Here is a 13,245-nt window from a genome sequence, read left to right as displayed (position 1 = left end):
CGAGTAGCTGGGACTACAGATGCATACCACCATGTCCGGCTAATTTTTGTATTTTTTGTAGAGACGGTTTCCCCATGTTGCCCAGGCTGGGCTTGAACTCCTGAGTTCAGGTGATCTGCCCACCTCAGCCTCCCAAAGTACTGGGATTACAGATGTAAGCCACTGTGCCTGACCATGGAGATACTTATTTTTAATAGGTAGATTTCTCTCACACTGAAAGTATTTAAAATTCAGTAGCTTTATTACTATTATTTCTAGATAACGATAATTTGAATACATGTTATTTTTGTAAGTTGAGGATTTTAAAAAATCCTATTTCTTTGACCATTTTAGAAAAGATGCCGTATTTCATCATTCATTATTTATTTTTTACCAAGGCATGTACCTTCTTAATATTGATGTTGGGAAAAATTTTTGCAAAAAAGAAACAAAAATGAATGTGACTGATTTAGCTAAATGCCATCCTGAGTTGTTGTCTTTTCTAAACTTAAACCTGTGTTTAGCACTCGAGTCAGACATTGAATCATTGTGTAACTCTACCTAGGTTCATACCCCCTTATATTCTTCATTGGTCACATTATGGTTACAATAATTAAATTAGATAATTTTTAAAATAAAAAGAATAAAAATGTTTAAATTTTACTTTATATTTGCCTATGAAGATTGATATTTTGAGAAAATAAATCCTTATTTAGAAACATAGTTTTTAACCCTCTTTCTTATTCTAACTCTCATTGTCACGGCAATCTACAGAAGAGTTTTATAACCATTTATTCTTGGGATAAAGATAAGTGCTTATATTTTCCCCAAATTGGAGCATAAAGGTAAAAATAAAATTATCTGTATTACTGCTGATCCTAAGTATTCTTTCCATTGCCAGCAGCCAAAATTTTATTGGTCCTTTTGACCTTGAAAACCTCCTCCTCTGAATGCCTATGAAAAACTGATGAAAAGTGCTTCGAATAGAATGTCTTCACTATGTATAATAGAAGCTATGGTCAGAATGATTTGGTTTCATATAAACAGTAGCTTTCAACAAGTCTGCCATCTGCATGTAATCTACCCTATAATATAATATTATTTCAATGGTCCTTCAAATATGCTGAATTCTTTTCTGTTATATGCAGTACCTCTATTTAAAGGCAGCCATCTCCATGTTTTTAAGATGAACTTTGTAATTACTGGATATCCTAACTGATTATCATATTACAAGTTGGACTAATGGCACATTTTGAAATTATTCTTAGTTGTGTCTATTTGGTTTTGTGTCTATTTGTAAAGAAATAGTTGTGTCTATTTGTAAAGAAAGTTTAGGCTGTCTACCTTAAATAGTAGTTAGGATTGTTAAATCTTTAAATTCAATCATAATGTGCATTCATTCATTATTAATTGAGGGCCTAAGATATGTCAGGCATTCATGTATTCATATTGATTATCTTATTAAAAAGAATATTTTAGCTTAGAAGTAAGCGGAGAAACTTGAATATTATAAAAATGCATTAATACAACCATTTGTGCTAAGAATTTATTATAATCTGTGTAACTTGTATAAAACTATAGGAGTCACATACCAATATTTGCTTATTCTTGCTCAGCTCTTCAGGATTAAAACATTATGCAATTTGGTTTATTTGAGACTTATTCTATGGTTTATAGTAGAAATACACTTTTGGTAGCAATACCTTTATTCTTTCCATACCTGCTTAAAGCATCATGGCTTAATCTACTATGTACAAATTAATGACTTCCAAATCTTCCTCACTGGGCATCTCCTTTTCTTCCAGATTTCAGTCCCATATTTATAATTCCCTGTTGTCAATCTCTGCATGACTATTACCGAAACATCTCATATTCAACCAGTCCAATATTGAACTGAATTTTATTTATCGTAAAATCTGATCTTTATATGGATGATAAAAAGCTTGGATTGTGAATTCAGAGTTAGGATAATGCATATAAAAGCTTAACAAAATGCCCAACACATTTTAAGTACATGATATATACTATCATCATCATTATTGCCTCCTTAATTATGCCACTATACAACAATTGTTAATCTAGATGCTGAATTCATCTTCATATTTTACTCACTTTATCTCCATTTATATCTCAACAGTTACTAAGTTCCATTAAGCTTATTTCCAAAATGTTAAACATATTACCATTCTTTATCTTCTCTATCTTTAATTACAGTTAAGAATAATAATTAGGGCCGGGCGCGGTGGCTCATGCCCATTATCCCAGCACTTTGGGAGGACGAGGCGGCAGATCACGAGGTCAGGACTTTGAGACCAGCCTGGCATTGTGAAACCCCGTCTCTACTAAAATACAAAAATTAGCTGGGCATGGTGGCGTGTGCTGTAGTCTCGCTACTCTGGAGGCTGGGCAGAAGAATCGCTTGAACCCTGGAGGCAGAGGTTGCAGTGAGCTGAGATTGCACCACTGCTCTCCAGCCTGGGTAATAGTGAGATTCTGTATAAAAAATAATAATAACAATAATAATTAGGCAAATACATGTTATTATATGTGCATGTGCCTCTCCTGCATATCATAAGCTGCTCCATAACAAAGGCTATATCTGAACGCTTTTATTGCCACAATGATATTTACCAGATGTAAATGTGAGAATTGGTCTGGATTTGAAGCTCTCAGCTCGAAAACTGATTGAAAGTTAGTCTTACCTTATTTATTTCTGTGGATACAATGATGAGAGAAAAAAAAAAGACACAGGCTTGACCACATGGAACTTACATTAAGACAAACTTTTAAAATATTTTTCTTAATAACAATGGGAAAAAAATGAAGACCCCTAATCAGGGGAGTGACAGTGTAAGATTTGTAATTAAAAGTAGTGGTCCTAAATTTGATTACAGCAGCTGAGGTAAAAACAGACAAAATAGAGATGAATAATAGAGATGAAATCAATAGGACATGAAAAAGGAGTTGGGCGCTGCTGGTGCACAGGAAGAGATGAGCAGATAAAGTGGATTCCTAGGTTCCTGGCTTATAAAAGTCGCTGGTGATGTCCTTCTTTGAGGCTAACCAGGTTTAGGAAGGAGATAAATTAATACTTAAATCCATACATATGAGAAATATCAAGACAATTGCCAAAACATACCATCTCACTTATGAAGGTTTTATGCTTTTTGGAAAATTCAATAGCAATTTTCCTCAAGTGGGAAAAAAGTTTTCAATTTCAACACAAATAATTGAAAACTGATAACATTGTATAAAACCATGAAAATTAAAACTTATTTCACCTTGCCATGGGCAACATTTGTACCTGAGCATAAAAACATTAATAATATATACCTTGACATTGATTACCCCACTAACAATTTATAAAATATAACTCACCATTTTATTTAATGTGATTATAAATCCATAGGGAAATTACAATATCCTCAGAGAAAGAATTTCTAGTTCATTGGTTTGCCTAATAGAAGAATAGTATGGTGAGGTAAAGTTAGAAAAAGTAGAAATTCATTAACATGGCAATAAGAAAGGCTAAAAGATGGAAAGCAAAATTAGCATAGATACTTTATACCAAACTGCTTTATTTTGAAGAACTGTATGAATAAGTTTTAGATAGCAAAGTGTGTATGAACATTGTGTGGTCATTTCTACATTGTCCTTTATCTGTAATCAAATTATACTTAAGTTGTAGAAATTAACCAATTTTTTTCAGTCTGATTTCCACTGACTAGCAACATTTGGCTCTTGTTTACAATCTGCTTATAGTCTGTATTTAGAAGACACCCAAATATGTAGTCAATGCAAATCAATCTGGCTACTAATTTTTTCTTATACAAAAATCTATGTAACTATTTACCCAGTCTGCATTTCTTTGTTTTACTTTGGTGTGTGGATCTATTTTCCCCGGTTAACACTTACAGCATGGTGCTAATGAGTCCAAAGACAACAATGGCATCAAAAAACCAGTGTTTTCTGATATAGTTCTCTCTCTCTTCTGCACATATAGTATTTATTTTACCTTTTATCTTTATAATTATGACCCTACTTCTTTTAGTTTGAGTTGAATCAAAACTTTCTGAAATTTACTACGACATAAGGAAAAATACATGAAGCATTGTTATTTATATATAGAAATTCATTTAAATAAATTTTATGAGTTCCAAAATGAAAGCTATTTAAAATTGAAACCATTGTCTATTTTAAGTTTCCTAATGCTATTTTTGTTTTTCATAATTATCCAGTTTCTCAGGATAAAGAAGCCATTGTTTTTAGTAATGTCTGCCTGTTCATTAAGTATCGTTTCATCTTACATTAGTCACTTGGATATCAGATCTGATTTTACGGTTTGTTTCCCATTCTCTTTAGTTCAATAATCATTGGCCATAGTAAAGAATATTCAGCCAAAATTTAAAAATAAGCAGTTCTAGTTTCCATTAATTTGTGTGTGCTTTGTACAACTTCACTTATTGTTACTTTCAGCACCATTGTGGAGTATATAGGGCAATACCAATATCTTAAGTAGGTGAAGAAATTTAGAATTAACAAAGTTTTGATGAGTCCAAGAACACTAATAGCATCAGTATTATGTTATAAACAATGCATACAAAATAAATATATCAAAACAGCTCTGCATTCACAAGAAAACATCATAGGTAAGATAAAAGTCCCCTGGTATGGCAAGAGTTTCACATTCCTAATTAACTGTATCTGACGTTCAAGTAACACAGGGTAAGATTTAGTTAGTGATAGATAACTAAAGAAAAAATATCTAATTATTTATGGGAAAGTAACATATTTTCCTAAATGATATATTTATAGGTAATGGGGCAGTTAGAATTTATAACAACATTATTTTTCTCTCAAGAAAAAAATAAATTGATGTAAGAATATTAAGCCAAGCAGAATTGGTTACATGAAAGACAACCCGTTCTTTTTTTTCCCAGAACCTCCAAATCAAACATGATACATGTGCTGACCTACTCTGCGGACATTATTTTGCAATACCAGTTAGGAGGCACTTGTGGCATTTTCTTTGCTAAACCACTACACTTAAAACAGGAACATTTTAAACTGTGTCCCTAATTAATTATATCCCTAGAAGATTTCTTCTTTTCTCATTTTAGTAGTGTGATAAAGTCAAACCAAAGCATCAGGAGATTTCAGTGTTTTTATATCCTAAAGCAGATCAACTGGGATTAAATAGTTATTCAAAAGAATACTTAAAGACTATATTACAATAACTTTCATGAAAGGACTGTTTCCGCAACTCATGCAAAATAGTAGCATTACTGCTGACGTTTTATATCATTTTTTTAATAGAGTGAACTTAATCCACTAAAAGATAATAACTTGTTTATTCTCTCACCTACCTCTGAAGTAACAGCTGAACATCTGTAGCACCTGTGACTAATATTTACTTTTATTTAGAAGTTTTGTTTTCGTTGTTAAGATGGAGTTGACGTCTTTCTAAGTGGTCTCCAATGGTATGGAGTAAATGCCTGCTCTTGCCGTCATTTTCATTGTAAACAAATCTTGACAATGTCAGGTTCCCATCACAATCTATCAGTGTCACTCAATAAGCAGTGGTGTGACCGTTAGTCCCTTTGCGATTTGCCTCCTTTATCAGGGTCAGCCTGTGGGAAAATCTTAACAAATAGTTACATGTCACCTAGGTATAAATGATAGTAATACAGTAGTCAAATATACTTTTACTATTTTAATGCAAGTAATTTAAAAGGCATTTATATTTTACAGATCACTTTAGTTTTGTGTTTGATTATTTTATGTGTCTTCTATCTAAAATGCATAGAAATACTGTGGACTTCTCTTTGGGAACCTGTTTCTCGTTGGATATATTTAGGAATGAAATGAACAAATACATGAATATGTATAATTATTTGGACTAAGACTATAATTGGTGCCGTGCGTACACACACTCAAAATTGTTATTGTATTTTTAGTAGAGAAACTAAGAATATCTTTGTCCAAAACATTTTTCATTCCCTTTCCTACCTAAAAATTGTGCTTCCCTTTATTTCTGCTTATTCTTTCCCTTTATTTCAGTTTATTTACAAGAACCAGTTACTAAAATTTGATTTATAATATAGCCATATTTGTTGTTCATTTTCTTGTGTATGTTTATGTAACAGGATATTAAATACAATTTTTCCTGTGGTCTCCAACAAGAACAAAAGATGTCAGGTACCCCTCATTTTAAAGAAAGTAAAAAACAATTGTGCTTATTATAGCAACTGAATCAGCATTGCTGTATTAACTATCACTCCAGACTCCATGAACAACCACCTTCTTCCTTTATAAGAATGGACCACACTCATTTATGAACATTCATTTATAAGATGGGATTTGAAGAGATCATTCTAGTGAAAGGACAGCAACTGACAGGTATGGCTGTGGTTTAGTAATTCCTCTTTGGGCATGCTTCCTCACTGAGAAGGTCAAGGGAGGAAAATTCCAACAGAATTACTCAAGGATTACGGGTGTTTCCACCTCGTTTGGTAGCTGGATTTCTGCTTAAGTGTGAACTGCTGATTGGGAGCAGGGGTTGGAGGTGGTGGTAAAGAACTGAGGAGAAGGGAGCAGGCTGGAGAAAGTGGGCATCAGAACAAGAGGACTTACACCAGCAGGAGGGCCTTAGTATCAAGAGGCAATGGGAGTTTAAGGAGCTTAGACGATCATGAAGCTGGAGGAGAGTCTACTGTGAGGGACTTGTGCAGTTAGGAAGTTCCTCAGTAAGGATTCCCTTGAAGGATCAGACATTACCACCATGGAAATGTTTAGATTTAGGCCTTTACCACTTGGAAGATGTCAATGGCCTAAAGGAGTAGCCACAGAAGTTGTGGTGCAGGGGAAATTAAAGCAGGAACCATTTAAGCAAGAGACATTTATCTTATTACCCAGAAGAAGGAGAGGAGGAAGACAGGATGGTTGAAAAGCTGAGCTAGCTTCTGTCTTCCAGATACCTAGACTCTAGAAATGGCTAATGCTAGTGGGGATGGGGAAGCAGAGATGACAGTTAACTAGAGTGGATTTATTATACTCAAAATCTGCTCAAGGCTCTTAAGGGACAGAATAGGGAACCTTGACAAAGCTTTTTTGAAGGCAGTAATTAGAGGAAAACGAAAACCATTTTATATTTGTAACCCATCATTTCTGACTATTCAATAATCTGGTGCCCTTAGAGCAGGGATGGCTTTCACAATTTAGGGATATATTTCTGCATTTAAAACCTGGTCCATCTTAAAAGATGTATCATAAAATGCAATAAAAATATCAAGTGAGGGTGAGCCAAGGAAAATAGTCTGAGCCCATGAAGACTAAGACATTGCATCAAACTTATTTTTCAGAAGCTTTGTTTTAATGTTGGAATGGGGAGGGACTAAGCAGGGAGAGGACCTCCCACACCTACTCCTTACATATTTGAATTTTAGTTACACTAAATCTTGAAATAACCTTGCTTGTCCCATCTTTTACACAGAAGAAAATCTAAACACACACAGTCACTCTTTATATATAAATTCCATATATTTAAATATGTAGTTATTAGTATATTCTTAATAGCAGTAAGTCAGTTTTTTCTGTTTCTGTCTTCCCCTGCCAAATGTTAGAAATTTCTTATATATTGAATCTGCTGCTGTTTCTTGCAGTCTTAATAGTAAATATGAATTTTAAAGGTATTTATGTGTGTATGTATGTGTGTAAGCATAGTGCATATATACTGGTTTATATCGTGCTAATATATTGGCTTAAAATAAAATTGTGAAAATATGCACTTAATAACTGTGGGCAGGTCTTGTTCTGAAGTGGCCTATTTTCAATTCTTATTTATTCATGCTAATAGAGGAAAAGGATGTTATAAATAATGCAAAAATCACTTACAGCTGACTTGGTTATATATTGTATATTTTTCATCAGACTTAGTTTCTTAATTGTTTGCTCTATTTATTACCCAAATGAGCTAACATCATGAGTATTTAACAAATGATGATTGGCGGAGATGGCTAGAAGCATTCTATGTAGTGAGAAAATCTAATATATTATTAGAAACTTACTAGGGAAAATTCACATATGAATGCTTGATATTTACCTGTGCACAAGAGACTGATATCTGTGACGCAAAAACAGATGTGAAAATGGGTAGTGTTTTATCTGTAGTCTGTTTTCAGAGTGATTTAATCAGAATTTTAAGATAATATTTTATATCTTAATAATGTGAAAAATAGTTATTGTGCATCTCTACTGATATGAGTGAAATTTAAATATATTTGCAGAAATAACTATTTCCCATTTATTTATTTATCGTGGCAGTAAGGACTTCAATAAAAGGGGAAATTAGTTTAAGTGAACAGAAAAACAAAAGTAGATTATAGCTGTAAATGGAGCTCAAACTGAATCCAAAATAATGAATGTATATTTTTCCACTCCATATTTTAGTTAATTATCTTCAAATATGCAGTCTACTATGAAAATGTAATCATTACATTTGTTGAAGATTTTAAATGAAGTATAAAATATAGAGAAAATTACTTATTATTTCTAAATTTCCAGGGCAATTTCTTTATTAAAATAATATTTATTCCAAAGCATGATTTCTATATCCCGATAGTCAGTTTTAACTGATAACATACAAGGTAAAATCAATGCTGAATCATAACATTTGACCAAATCAAATCCCACAGATTTTGTGAATTAAGCCTATAATAAAAAAATTGCATGTACTTTGATAAAGGCAACGTAAAGAGCAGATGTTTAAAATGTGTTATGATAATAATCTCTTGATATCATACATTTGAAAAATTCATCTATTTATAGTGCTTGCATGTTTGACTAGTACCTAGGGATAAGTGTCAAAAAAGTTATGAGAACAGAAATAAGGTGTATAAATTTGTGAATATGAAAAGAACTTTTATATCACAGTGTAGGAGCAAGCTGGAGAAATTTCTTTTATGTAAGTCATTTCTGTATGAAGCTATAAACTTTTTTTTAAACCAAAAGCTGTCATGGTTTCTTGTAAAATAATAAAGATAATAAAGATATCCATTTTAATTGATTCTTTTCATTGTTTAATAAAATTGCTTTGTTTGATTGCTGAAGAATTTGAATTGAGTTTTCATTACCCGCTTCTGAACAATTTACTCTAAGATCCAGACAGTATTGAGCTAATGAGTTTGAATTTATATTGAACCTTAACTGTCTTCATGAAGTAAATGGAAAAAAAATCATGGCAGTAACTAAGTATTCTTCATTAAAAACTATGTCGTAGAGATTTTACAATGAGGCTTTTAGCAGAGCTAAAGCATTAAATTGGAGTTTTACCAACTTTGCTGTTTCTATGCATATTATATGAAAATATGGTTCCTTTTTTAAGAAATAAAAAAGTCATGAGCTGATAGGGATATTACAGAAATTTCCTCTAAGTGGATAGTTTGTATTTTCAACAGATTCAGTTAAGGAATAAATTAATGTTAAGTTAATTTAATTTGGGAGCACATCTAAATTGAAATGATTTATAAACACCTTCCAAGGAGTATTCTAATAAGGTATTTCATGATCTTTTTAAATCTAAGACATTGCTACCAATATTGAAATGCAAGCCCTCAGTTGAGTGGCATTGACATGGAGAAATAATGTATGTTTCTCTTTATTTGAAAACAAGTGATGTATTTATTCACACACACATGCATGCATATTTAATTTTTGCTTTGGCATTATATTCTATAAAGTGATCTTTTGTGTTCTCTGTACAATGTCTAACCAAGCTGGACGTTTAATGGCTTCATTTTTTGGATTTGCTGTGTAATGAAGTTAGGCACTTTATGTGATGGCTAGGATGTCATTTACTGCAAGGATAACTTTGCATTCTATAAATATTAGTGTGTTTCAGTTCCAAGGAGTAATTAATTATCTGGTTAATATAATAGAGACCATTTCATATTAAGCTGGATAGCCAAACAGTATTAGACTCCACCACTAGGTTAAATGTTGCAGAAATATATATTTTTTAAATTTTGAGATCCTATACAAGAAATAGAAAATCATAAAGAACGTGCAGCTTAGGGGAAATTTACTTACCTCGGCTTATTTCCCTAGAAATCAGTTTTCCAACTCCAAATGTGATACATTTTTTTAAAAACTCATTTTAAGTTAGTCATTGGAAGATTTGGAATAATATTATATCCAAGTAATTTATATTCATTCCCCACAGGCAGCAGTGATGGTTCCTGGGATAAGGAAACACTGCCCTCTTCCCCATCCCAGGGACCTCAGGCCTCTATAACCCACCCCCGCATGCCTGGAGCACGTAGCCTTCCACTTAGTCATCCTCTCAACCATCTTCAGCAGAGCCACCTTCTGCCAAATGGTACGATGGCATTCTTTAGTATTAAAAATCATAGTTTTTTAAAATTGTATTTATCAGTTGGCAAAATAGGACATAATAAAGAGATATACTATATTTACATAGCTAATTGGGATAAGTTAAAGAAAACCCTAGTATTTTAAGCAAGATTCAGACTGATTATAGGAATAATATAGCAAAGAATTGACCATTTGTATTAAACACAGGATAAGTTAGGAAATGATAAACCATGGCACCAAACCAGATAGCTGTAAGCCTGGTTTCCCTGAGTAGTGAGTGAGATTTTTGCATACGAAGAGGAAAAATATTGTTTCTTTGACTACCATTATTAGAAAACTTTTGACTGTTTCAATTTTTAATGATTTATGTCCTCCAGAGCAATGATGATATATGTGCATTTTTTATAGGACTGGAACTTCCTTTTATGATGATGCCCCACCCTCTAATTCCTGTCAGCCTACCTCCAGCATCTGTCACCATGGCAATGAGCCAGATGAACCACCTCAGCACCATTGCAAATATGGCAGCAGCAGCACAAGTTCAGAGTCCCCCATCCAGAGTTGAGACATCAGTTATTAAGGTAATTCTTTTTTTATACAATTATTTTGGCATGTTCATCTTAAGCCACCATCCCTCAATCCATTTTTCTTATTCCGTAAGTACATCTGAACTCTAAAAAGCTAAGTGATAGTAAATAGACTATTTAAAAAAATCACTTGTAGCAAATGGCCCCAGGGGCACATTACTTAGGCCGGCTAGGGTTGCTTTAAATTCTCTATATATCTATTAAGATAGAGAAAAACATAGGACATTAAATGTTATAGTTCAAATTGTGTGTGTTCTTACATAGGTAGTTGTGTGTATGTGTGTGTGGTGTTATGAGCATTTAAGTGTGGAGAATCAGAAGACCAGAAGGGATAAGTTTTGCCGCTTCCTAGCTCTGTCACCTTAGACATGTAATTCAATCTTCCTGATTCTAGTAAATATCTAATAAAGGCATAATCCAGTGTGGATTATGTTGTAAAAACTAAATGAAGTAATAAAATTGGAAGTTTCCATAAATTCAAAAATATACTAAATTAAAGGTAATATTATTGTTATATAAACTTCATATGTGCATATATACACAATTGCGTCTCTATCCCTGTGTATCTGTGTGTGTATGTTTGTGCATCGTATGTGTTATATATGTAAATATCTTTTACTTTCATATTATTTTAAAATGTGTACTTAAATCAAAATATTTTAACTGCATTGTCTGGCTAAGGAGTAAGAAATAACAAAAAATTAAGAATAGATTATTAATTTTTAAACTAAGTACAAGATATTTTATGCTGCATGATCATTATTTGACATTACAATATCCCATTTTTCTGAATACAATACACTTAAATTTAGGGTATCCTCTGGAGCACATCTTATATAAACGGCCCTGTTCGGATCACAAGGTCAGAAGATCGAGACCATCCTGGCTAACATGGTGAAACCCCGTATCTATCAAAAATACAAAAAATTAGCCAGGCTGGTGGCGGGCGCCTGTAGTCCCAGCTACTCAGGAGGCTGAGGCAGGAGAATGGCGTGAACCTGGGAGGCGGAGCTTGCATTGAGCCGAGATCGCGCCACTGCACTCCAGCCTGGGTGACACAGTGAGACTCCGTCTCAAAGAAAGAAAAAGAAAAAAAAAGGCCCTGTTACTACTTACATACAATGTGGAGTAATATACAAATAGGAATTTTTCTTATATTAATGGCTCTAAAAACAAAGATGTGTCCCAGATGCTTTGGTCATTTTCTGTAGTATCAATACCAGAGGAAAAAATAACCAAAAGTCTCACAGAAGACCTGGATCAACTACTCAAAGATCACCACCTCAGAGAGCGCCAGTGAGTGCCACATTGTTATCAGCCAAGGAAATGATAAAAAGACCTTTGAAAACCCTTCTCTAAGAGGGATATTGTTACCAGATTATTCAATAAGCAAGATATCACCGTATTGTTAAATTTATGATGATGTTAGGTAATAGGTATTATTGAGAATTCAGCACTCTGATTGCCTCACTCATTAAAGTTACCTAGAAGAGGAGTTTGGCGGAGGGAAAAACCCATTTAAGTCTTCCCATCATTGTAGTCAATGGCTACTTTAAGCAAATATTACAAGGTACTAAGTATTAATGTATACGATGTGATTATTCTCATTAAAAAAATCTGGTCGTGATTACTATAAAGAATCATCTCATAATATTAATTATGTAATTTTTACTTTTAAAACTGGTAACTAAAATCTCTCATTTAGGTAAGATTTACATTGATAAATAAGGCAAACATATTATAGAAGAGCAGATTTTTAGCAGTTTAAAGTCATAATGGGTGTCTAAGTTATGACCTGTAGCTAATATTTGCATGAGGGATGGCTTACATATTCCTGCATCAAAAAGCCTTTATTTATATCAGGATACTTGATTTATTTTATTTTGCAATATATACATATTTTAAAAAATAGTTGTGCTACTTGTTAATTAGAATACTTAGGGGATCTCCTTTTAATACATACTTGGTTGTCAGAGTTTAGATAAGTAGGAGGAAGAAGTTGAGTTTCCTCTGGAAGAAGTCTATAGAAAATAATTCAGGACTCAATGATTGGGAAGTCAGAAACATTCCTGTGTTTTCCTAGATTAAGTTTAGGAAAGGAAAGGAGGGGGATATATGGAGAAAGGAAGAAAATACACAAAAAGAGAAGAAAGTGAGGTCGTTTTATGTTTTAAGATATGTGCCAACACCTACTAAGTCATAGAGATATCTCACTTCTTCTCTTGTTGCAAATATTTTCAGAAACTTGGTTACATGCAGATTAAAGGGAGTTGTGGATTTTGAAAGTGTTGATGTAAATGGTAATAGT

The 13,245-nt window shown here is 33.0% G+C and overlaps 1 protein-coding gene across 2 annotated transcripts in view; it reads left to right on the top strand.

The window, feature by feature from the left end:
* DACH1 (dachshund family transcription factor 1) overlaps positions 1-13,245 on the top strand; it is a 428,688-nt gene that overhangs the window by 282,035 nt on the left and 133,408 nt on the right. Inside the window, exons 4-5 of one of the 2 annotated variants that reach the window (XM_031001245.3) lie at positions 10,199-10,354; positions 10,759-10,931. In XM_031001245.3, coding sequence (XP_030857105.1) covers positions 10,199-10,354; positions 10,759-10,931 — 329 coding nt within the window. The remainder of the gene's footprint in view (positions 1-10,198; positions 10,355-10,758; positions 10,932-13,245) is intronic. The other variant, XM_055359454.2, reaches the window with a different exon arrangement.

Source organism: Gorilla gorilla, chromosome 14 (assembly GCF_029281585.2).
Source record: "Gorilla gorilla gorilla isolate KB3781 chromosome 14, NHGRI_mGorGor1-v2.1_pri, whole genome shotgun sequence".
Classification (NCBI taxonomy): Eukaryota; Metazoa; Chordata; class Mammalia; order Primates; family Hominidae; genus Gorilla; species Gorilla gorilla.
The sequence above is the reverse complement of the archived record's forward strand: the minus strand, read 5'-3'. Positions and strand labels throughout refer to the sequence as shown.